We start from the raw sequence: 10,188 nt of genomic DNA, 5'->3' as shown, positions 1-10,188 counted from the left end.
TGACTCAAATATTAATTCTAATAGTTTGGTTTGGTACATCTCCAAAATAATAATAACTTAAAATCATAGAAAAACAAATAATATTATTATCAATACCATACAATATTAATGGTTAAGAGTATGTGGGCCTAATGGTTAAGAGCATGTGTTTCCTCCTAAGAGGTCCCACGTTCAAAACCAGAGGGAGGTAGAGTATATATGCCTTCGTAAACTTCACAGTCAAATTACTGCGTGGAAATGGGTCCCTTGTCCCATAAACAAAAAATTCTTATACACCAATTTAATATCTTGCTTAACCGTAACTTTAAAATTAGATAATAATAATAATAATATAATCAATATAATCCCATATATAATAAATTAAAAACAAAATATTTTAACAATTTTGCCTATACATTTATCCATTTATGAATATATAATTACTCATTTTAATTTAATAAATATTTTACCACAAAATTTAAAACACTTTCCCAACATGTCAATATCTAATAAATAAATATAAACGAAAATTATTCATATTCTTATATTCTTATTTTATGTGGTGTATGGATCCATCAATGGAATCACGGTGACATGCTAGTGTCCACATCCTCTCCATTAAAACCATAGCCATCTAAATAATTGGATGAGTATTTATTTTTTCATTTATATATTTTAATGGGAAAAAATGAACCATAGCAAAGAGGTTCTAAACGCTTCAATATTTCGCTTGAGCTCTCCCAGCGAAATTCCATCCATGTCAAACATGACCTTTGTCTCTAATCAATATAAATTCTGGTGATAACCAATAAGGTCGGCCAAAATTTTTTCTTATATAATTTTTACCGAATTTTTTTGCGTAATTTATTATAAATTCGTCCAACTTCATGCTCTTGGACATGTTAAATGAAAACATAAATCCCAAATCTCGCTCGTGTTTAACAAAGTATCATTGAATCTGCTCTCTGCACGTACACATCCACTCCAGCTCCTCGTTTGCTCGGAGAAAGGGCCATTTTTTGGCTTAGTAGGCAGCCCTTAAATTTGGTACTGTTAAGAGGTCACTTAATTTTTTCGAGATCCTGTAGCGTCTTGCTTGTATTTTTGTTACAAATTAAAAATACGGCAGAGGAGGGAGAGAAGAGGAGCTTACTGAAGCTATCGTGATGCCACTCGCAGCAGAAACTTTGTAGTACCATGCCCGATCGGGAAACCAGGTGAGTGTTTTAAACTAAATTTGCCCTAGTTAAAACAATATATTTGAATGAATCGTCACGCTATAAACCCCAAGTCCCATCAGTAATCACTGTTTCTTTTTTCTTAATGGGTTACTGCTTTAATTCTTTACGAAGTCAGATGGAAACATTCCACAACATTTTTGCTGGCCCTGGTTGATCAGTGAATAGAAAGAGTTTCGTTATACTGGTATCTGGGTTTTTTTCTTTTTCTCTTTTAAGTAGAATTGATTACAAATTTACATGGGGTGAGCTGGCTATTTAGTGTCTGTCAAAACCACATTTTTCTCTTATGCCTGTGCGAATCAGCCTTCATACGATAAATGGATATTAATTGGTTTTTATATGCCATTTTAGAGAATCAAGGGCTTATCCTACACTGGCAACAGTGAAAACTATTGGTAAGACACGGGTGGTTTTTAACGTACTACATACAACAAAAGCTTTTCTAATCAGAAAGCTGCTCTGGGATGCAAGAGCCTTGGATGCTGTGATTGCATTTTTCACTGGTTTGGTACTAACAACGCTTCTGGGTGTTTGTGTGTGTTTTGTGTGCCCCTTTCTTTGTTTTTGATGCCCTTGTGATACCTTCTAGGTCATAAGTTTTCATTAAAAATAAGGATCCTTGTTGAGAATTTCGTCAACTCCCAATTTAATCCATTCTCATGGAAAAGCAGATAGCATTCAGCTGCTTCACACCTTTTCGGAAATCATTGGGGTTATTCCCTTTTCCCAGCCAATTTGGGTGTCGTATTTCTTCTGCTTTGCAATGTTGCACAGGAACCCATCCCCACCCGCGGGGAGACGTGTCCTCTGCGTCTGCCCATTCCCGAGGGCAGAGGGGACTGTTGGCTGAAATCCCCATTTGGAAGGGTCGTACCTGAGGGTCACTTCCCCAACATAACCCAGACGTTTACTGTCCCCAAAGAAGTAAGGAAATTTTGTAGACATCCCTCAATGGTTCTGGGGACGTTTGGATGCCAATTTTGTCAGGATGCCCCCAACATAAATTGGCATTCATTCTCCAGGAAAAATGTTCACACATGGTCGATGTTCGAAGTTCGATCCCCTTGTCCCCAAAATTTTGTGTAACGTAGTTTTAAGAAACATGACCTGAGGGGGGAATTAGTGACTTCTTTAATTTTACCAACCTAGTCTCTCTTGTTCGATAAGTAAATATGAATGAATTGCTTGAATTTGAGGAGTCAAGTGTTTTTTCCTTCTTAACTTAGCTGGCCGTCATTTAATTAGCATATATTAGTTTTGGTCTCTTTCGACATGCCCATTTAGGAAATCACGGGTTTCACTTTTTCCCCATTCTCAAATTATTTTGTCGTTCAAGTTTCAATTAGTGGATGTGAGACAATGTCTACGTATCAGAAGGTTTTGTCTCCTTTCTCAACTTAATAAGACCGTATTTGATTACTATATATCGGTTATCTTTACAGGTTTTATTAGGTATTTGAGGTTTACCCCTCCTTTTCCGTTTTAACTTTTTTTTCTTCTGTTTTTATATCTGTAATCTTGTTTAACATTCTTTCCTATCACTTTCAAGTTTCCAAGCATTATGATTGCTAGATATCATTTAGAACTTAGTCCTGCATACTTATTTACATATTCATGGGCTTTTCTTTCTTTTCTGACTTCTCAGTCTGTATAATATTTAGTCTTCTTTCATCTCCTCGTTGTTGTTCTCCAGATATGTGACTATTATGTATCATTTAGTTTCTACAAGCATTTAGATTTTTGGGGGTTATTTATTTCAGTTTGGAGCTATTGCAAAGGAGGTTAGGCATTCTTGTTTAAAGGTCTATTGTTGCTTTATGCAGCTTGAAACAGTACTCGACATTTTAGTTATGTATCATCTTTGGCAACGATCTTAGGCATTCCTATTTAAAACTCTGTTGTTGCTTTATGGAGCTTGAGGTAGTACTTGACATTTTAGTTACATATCATCTTGGCAATGGTCTTATCTCAAGAGTGACGGGAGAGTTTTGCACTTTGCTTGGACTTTGTAAGGATACTCACAATACGAGTGTATAGGATGGATGTGCTTCACATGCTGTGAGTTGCTATTATGTCAGTTGTTAATACTGTTATTTGTCTCTCTTTTACAATAGAGAGAGGCTAGGAGGATGACCGGACTGTTGAGCATGATTGTGCAATCTGCTTGAAGGTGAACCATTTAATAATACGGATAATTATCTTTAATACCTCAACTGAGGGTATCTGAAGGTTAGGCTTTAGAGGCAAAACCGTTTCACTTCTTGGTACAATTACAAATATGCAATGGATATGCCTTGCTTATAATTTTGGACGGAAAATGCTTCTATCTCCTTGTTTATAATAATGCCATGAAAGGGAATACTTATTTGTGAAAAATATTGACTTTCATATAGGTTGCAGATTTGGTAGTCAACTTTATTTTCACATTTTTGCACATGTACTCTGAGAATGTAAGAAGGCATGTTAATGTCTGCAGACGACCAAGAACAGTTGGTGTCACTATAAAAACATGCTATACTGTATAGTACACAATGTAGTGCTCAAGCCTCAAGGCATCTCCACTGTTCAAAACATGCAATTTTCTTCTTGCACAGGCAGTGATTATGTAGGACTTCATGAGATATATGTTGCATGTGTTTCTGGTGTATTAAGATCTCTTCATAGCTACAAGTAACGAGATTAACCATTAGCTTTATGTCTCTCCCAACTCCCAACTTATGGACATTCATAATATGTCACTGTCTTAGAAGATCAATAAAGGTCTTTGTGACAATTCAGTACGTTTTCAAGTCATTTGAATCTCCTCCTAGAGTTGTCAGTTGAGGTTACCCTACTATATTGGGAATGTCAAGTTGTTATAATATATTGGCATCTGCAAAGACTAGGATTTTATGAAGTTGCCCTGCTTTACTAGGACTAAGGTGACTGAGTTTATTGCCATACCACTCCAATGGTTCTGTTTAGAAATCTCCATTCTAGATAAGTAAGGTGACTCTTAAATGGTAGACTTGGCAACTGACTAGTATTTCCAGGTATCAAGCAAGAGTCTGAAATGTTCATATGTTGTTAGGAATGACCTAAAGGCATATAAATGTGTTTTTTGAGACCATGCCATGCAAGTTCTAAAAAGTGGTTGCTAGTGTTGACTGACTTAAGTTTTGTGCAGGCTTTTGCAGAGATTTTACATGCAAACCAATTGCAACATCTGACTGAAAGGGATGAACAACAGTGCATTTAACGAGCAAATATTGGCTGACAAGCTAACCAAGTTGAACAACTCACAACAGAGCATTGAAAGTATCCTTGTTATTTGAACTTGGATTGTTTACCATTCTGAAGTTTCAATAGGTTATTCTGTGAAGTTGTACATGTAATTTATAAAGGCAGTATATACATGTCTGTTTTCTCCTTTAATATTTCTAGACAAAAATATTTCAATTGATATAAAATGCAAATATTCTGATTGCATGTAGAGACCTTCGTGGTATATTTTAAATATTGAAATAACATATCTTATTTGTTTTAGTGTTATTAAATTCTGTATGTTGGAAGAACCAAATAGTGATGTTGGAATTTGATCGATTCATGTTTGTTTGAATGAATTATGTTTCCTTGACTCTGGTTAGCATTATCACATTGGTGTATCTTCCACCGGAAGAAAGCAAAGCAGGTCGTGGAAACATGGGATAGACAATTCCATAATTCACTCCGAGAGCAGCGGGTGCCATTCCTGTATCTTGCAAATGACATTTTACAAAACAGCAAGCGAAAAGGATCTGAATTTGTTGCTGAATTTTGGAAGGTTCTTCCTGCAGTTCTTAAGGATGTATATGAGAATGGAGAGGATTATGGAAAGAGTGTGGTTTTTCGATTGGTATGCTTTCTTTTATAACTCAATAATGGTATATTTGTAGACAGATCTGTCTCTTTGGATGGTCTTGTAACTATTAGTGTAGAATCTTGATTTAGTGAAAAGAAAAAAATAAAATATTATTGTTGTTCTTGAGGCATGTGTTTCATGCTCAAGGGAAATTTATTTTTAGGTCAAACATGTAATGAAATGCACTAAATTAGGAGTACTGATCTAGTTATCATTTTGTTTTGACTTGGTTATTGTTCACAAATTTGAATTCATAGGTTGATATATGGGAAGAGCGGAAAGTATTTGGATCTCGTGGGCGGAGTCTTAGGGAAGAAATGCTTGGAAAGGATCCTCCTCCAGCCTTGGAGATCAATGGCAGAGGTTCACACTCCATCAAAATAGTAAGAAAGACTCCACATTCCATGAAAATAGTAAGAGATGTTTGCCTTCTTATCTCTATTTCTCTTTTATCTGTAAAAATAATTTGATGCTTTTTTCTGTTGCCAAAATTTTTAAACACAATTTAATACTGAAACATTTTATCCTTCTGCCAAATCATAGAAACTTGCTGTTGGAGGTACACCGGAAAAAATTGTATCAGCTTTTCAAGCTGTCCATGATGGCCATATTGATGAGGATGCAATTTTGACAAAATGCAAGTCTTGTGTCAGACGTGTAGAGAAGATGGACAAGGATGTTGAAATTGCCTGTGAAACAGGTAGGAGTATAAAGAGCTCTTACTTTAGAGTGGTGCTTGATTATCTACTGTATTGTTTCTTTCTTATCAACTTACATTATGGCGTTGATGTAAAGATCAAGTTGAACAAAGAGTTGATACAAGGTCTGGGATTCTGATTGCATAACTCCAAAAGAAGACCATTTTAGTAGAGAAAAACATTAAAAATCTGGCTTGAGTTGCCATATTCCAAGAAAAATGAATTTTTGCTTATAAATCCCTCTGCATGCTTTGGAATAACATTGTTACTATTTATCTTGAATAACAGACCACATAATGAATGGGAACAAGTAGGGGTCACAGACATAGTTTGCTATAGATGTCAAGTTGTGAAGCTGCAGGTACCAAACCGTGCCCTCGGAAGCTCCACCATACACATTGTGACACTCCTTGCTCTTCTAAGTTCTGTGTGGATCACTCTCATCTCTAGAACCATGATAACAGATTCTTCCTCTGCCTTGAAGACCCTTGGTTACAATCTCTCTGCTTTGCCTAATCCTCCCACCTCCAACCTTGACTTCCATTTGTACCTACACTGGATGTACTGTTTTAGTACCATTCACCAACTTTTGTGTTCATTTGTTGGACATTAATAGAAATGATCATGTCCTCTCAGTCGTGAGTCATGACAAATAGGTTAACTTAAATGTCTTGCTGGAACTTGAGATTTGAAATACCCTTCCCAAGAAAAGATAACACATTGTAAATATACACAGTAGTTTTGTGTTCTGTATTTTGCAGCTCTTCTGCACATCGTGTAAAAGGCTTCACTGATCATGATTAATAGAAGCAATGCTTTTAGTCGTAAAATTGCTCCTTTCTTTTAAAATCATTAAATTGTCCCTTAATCTTATTTCTCAAGTATCTGACATTATTTTCTATAGTTCTATCTTGACAGGCTCAAAGTTACAAGTTCACAGTCTTTGATTCTATTTTTATGTTTGCCAATTTATCTGCCAACCTATTGCAATTTCTTATGCATTTGAATTTCCCATTTGATTTGCCAATTTTTAGCTTCCAATCTATTCAAATATCCTATCATGCAATAAAATCATTCTCTGGAGTTGTAGAGGTCATCTTGCTATATTCTTCTAAAACATCATGTATCTTTTGATTCCTATGCCAAAAATTGACATGAACCCTATTCATATTAACATTCATTTTACAAAAGAAAGCATCTTGATCTCATTTATGCCTAGTCAATTCTTGTCATACTTTTAGAATAATGTTACTCTTGTAGTCTCCCTGATCAAATTGCGATTCCCAGCCTGACCTGAGAATCAAATTGGTTATTATTTCTGAGAATGTTTGTTTCAGAATCTTTTGTGTATTGCTCTGTTTGTGTATAATGTTGATTTTTTCTTACTATGTAATTTCGACACTTGTTGTGCAAGGTATACAATTTTCCTCAATTCGTTTCACTTAGGATATCCTTTTAGGCTGTTTACTTCTTCCTTTATTCTGTGTTATGTAAATCTGGGTTTTGAATGTGCAGGACATCTCCAAAATTCAACCCTACATGGTGAACTTCAAGAGCAGGAAACTATTTTGAGGCAATGCATTGAACAACTTGAAAATAGTGAATCCAAACGGGCAACCCTTGTCTCTCAGCTGAAAGAGGCACTTCAGGAGCAGGTTGGATTTTCTTGTAAAACAATAACTTTTTTTGGTTAATTTAAAGTTTTAACTTCAAAGCATTAAATGTGAGGAATAACTAGGCATCACAAACAGTCAGAAGTTCAATATTGACGAAGATCTGTGTTACAGGAATCTAAGCTGGAGCAGGTTCGGACTCAACTGCAGGTGAGAATATTGTGCTCTTCCTTTTATTATTGCATGTAGAATTGCTGGACTAGATTTAGTACTGCCTATGCTGTTCACAATGAGAACATTTCTGGAAGCATGTCATGATGTAAATGTGAAATGCCTATGCTTTTCACAATGGGAGCTGTCTGTTCTACCAACAAATTCCACAGTTCTGCTACAATGTTAATTTGCCCTTCTTACTCTCTGTGGCTTGGACCGTGGTGCACTGCTTAAGTAGCCTACAGTTTTCTGTGTTTTTCTCACTGGGGTGAACTTAAGCATTCACAATGCAGTTTCTGTCTGAATTATTTAAGTCAATGTCTGTTCCTCAGGATAAGGTTGTGTCTCATTGAGCTAAGTGTTATTAAATCTTTTGTCAAGAATCTGTGTAGGATGCTCATCTTTCTGGCATATGCCAATTCTACAGTTGGGCTGTTCAGTTTTGGAGTATAAAATGATGTCTTGGCCTTTTGAATAGACCATTTTGTTATTGGATAGAATATTTTTTTGGTACTAGTTAAATCCTATATTTTTTTTGGTGAGGCATTTCCATATGACTTTCTTTTTCATTTCAGGTTGCTCAGGGTCAGCTAGAGCAAGCCGGGAGTATGCGTCAGCGCTTACGTAACATTAACAATAATGGGAAATTGCAGTCAAAACAGCAGAGTGCCACAGATGCAAATATTTTTTCTGATAAAATTTCCACTCTTCAACGAGAAAATCAATCCGTGGCAGACAAAGACCGTGCAGTTTTGACAATGCCACCCGTAACATCTTTTATGGATACTGCTGGAAGTGTGGATGATAAACTTAAAAAGACTGCAGCATCTGTTGCAGCTGAAGTGGCTGCTAAGCTTGCAGCTTCAACATCGTCAGCCCAAATGTTTACTTCAGTTCTATCATCCCTTGCAGCTGAGGAGGCTGCTTCAATGACTGGTGGCTTGAGAACCACCAGTCTTCCAGTTGAAATGTCATCTGGTTACCCACCCGAAAAAAGGGCAAAACTGGAACATCAGTTTCCAAATGCAGACAGTGGTTTGTCTTACATGGTTCCTCCTCGGGCACCACTTCATGCCACGCCAATGCAACCTCAAGCTCTTCTACCACAGCAATTGTCTTCTATGCAGCATCAGCCTGTTCCTGTGCAACACCAACCACCACCTGGCAATGTGCAGAATCAGACATCTCCAATGCAGCATCCAGCATCTTCTCCTATGCAACACCAACCTCCTTATCCTCCCCCCCCACCACCACCACCACCACCTCCACCACCAGTACAGTATATGCCCTGTAATGGGAATATGCTGAGCATGCCCTACGGGTATGGTAGTGGTTTGCCACCACCTCCCCCCTTACCTGGACATCCAATAATGGGAGTGCCACGACCTGGAATCTCACAACAGTCAGTGCCACCTGGTCCTTACCAGCCTCTTCAACCTCCAGGAATGGGATTCTACAGCCAACCACCCTTACCAACAGCTCCACCAGTTCCTCGGCAATAAATTCTCAAGAATTTCATCTAGTATGTGTTGTTTATAGCAACCCTTGAAAGTTACTTGAGAAAGTTGGCATGAATTTTCTTATTGCTTTGGTGAGCATCTGTATTAGATTATGTAATTGTTCATGCACAGCATTTGTTTTTTTATTCCTGGCGGCTAGTCCAGATCTGTACAAAATTTTGAGGTCCCATTTTGCACATATCATTGCAACAATCTATTTTATGCATGGCCTAAAATACTAATTGCTGCATATTGTGCATGCAATTGATACATAATTATTCACCCCCTATTTCCAATGAAGCAAAAAGCAAACGAGAGGAAAATTGAAGGGGAGTTGCACGCAAATTGCGATAGATGGAAGTATGAGTAGTGTTTCATGTTTGAGTTACTAAAGCAATCATCTTAAAATTTCAAGGAGGGAAGAAATGTGATTCTGGAGGGGATTCCATGGCACGTTGTAATTTATCATTTTAGTACGATTTAATTTTTACATGCAGAGATCCCATGACTGCTCCTCTTGACCTGGGAACTTGTGCTTCAAGGTTTAATTTGTACTTTCAAATGAACAACAGGTCACTACAGAGAATGTGCAACTTGCAAAGCGTACATTACCTACGTTCCCATTTGTTTACAAGTTTCATTCGAGTATTATACAGCTGACAATGTTTTTTCAGCAAAAACAGTGTTAAGATAACATTGGTTCCAAGAGCTCACAAATCCCAAATTCTACTTAGAACTCCAGATTTCTTGTTATAAGAGAACAGATTTGAACTTTACCAAGGGAACCGGAAGTTTTCCTTTGGTATCACTACTATTTCTTGTTCATCTCAGGGATGTGAATTCATATCTATTTTGAATCCCGGTTTCAGTGACATCAAGCATAGAATGTGAATTACAGATTCACAACTTGAATATTTCTTACATGTAATTTTATGACGACAGATTTACTTCACATTTGAGGTTCCCATTTTGGAACAATAGTTCGCAAATATCTAAGTTCAATTTAGTTTTTTATTTTTATTTTTTAAAATTGTAGTAATGACTACAAAAGGCTGCCTTAGGGAT

At 36.8% G+C, this 10,188-nt stretch overlaps 1 protein-coding gene across 2 annotated transcripts; it reads left to right on the top strand.

Annotated features, from left to right (window-relative positions):
- The first annotated feature begins 693 nt into the window (after positions 1 to 693).
- On the top strand, positions 694 to 10,075 carry LOC149163936 (uncharacterized). Of its 2 annotated transcripts, none has more exons than XM_089431913.1 (8): positions 694 to 1,196; positions 4,387 to 4,517; positions 4,847 to 5,094; positions 5,358 to 5,483; positions 5,644 to 5,800; positions 7,314 to 7,453; positions 7,586 to 7,621; positions 8,200 to 10,075. In XM_089431913.1, exons 2-8 carry the CDS (start codon positions 4,439 to 4,441, stop codon positions 9,124 to 9,126), a joined length of 1,713 nt encoding a protein of 570 aa, XP_089288039.1. In that variant the 5' UTR covers positions 694 to 1,196; positions 4,387 to 4,438; the 3' UTR covers positions 9,127 to 10,075. The 2 variants fall into 2 exon arrangements, with proteins under 2 accessions (XP_089288039.1, XP_089288038.1); XM_089431912.1 differs by having other exon boundaries at positions 698 to 1,196; positions 5,358 to 5,513.
- The last annotated feature ends 113 nt before the right edge of the window (positions 10,076 to 10,188 follow it).

This window comes from Pinus tabuliformis, chromosome 5_1, assembly GCF_031772625.1.
Source record: "Pinus tabuliformis cultivar Carrire ecotype Pingquan chromosome 5_1, CPIR1, whole genome shotgun sequence".
Classification (NCBI taxonomy): Eukaryota; Viridiplantae; Streptophyta; class Pinopsida; order Pinales; family Pinaceae; genus Pinus; species Pinus tabuliformis.
This window is presented reverse-complemented; position numbering and strand designations above follow the sequence as displayed.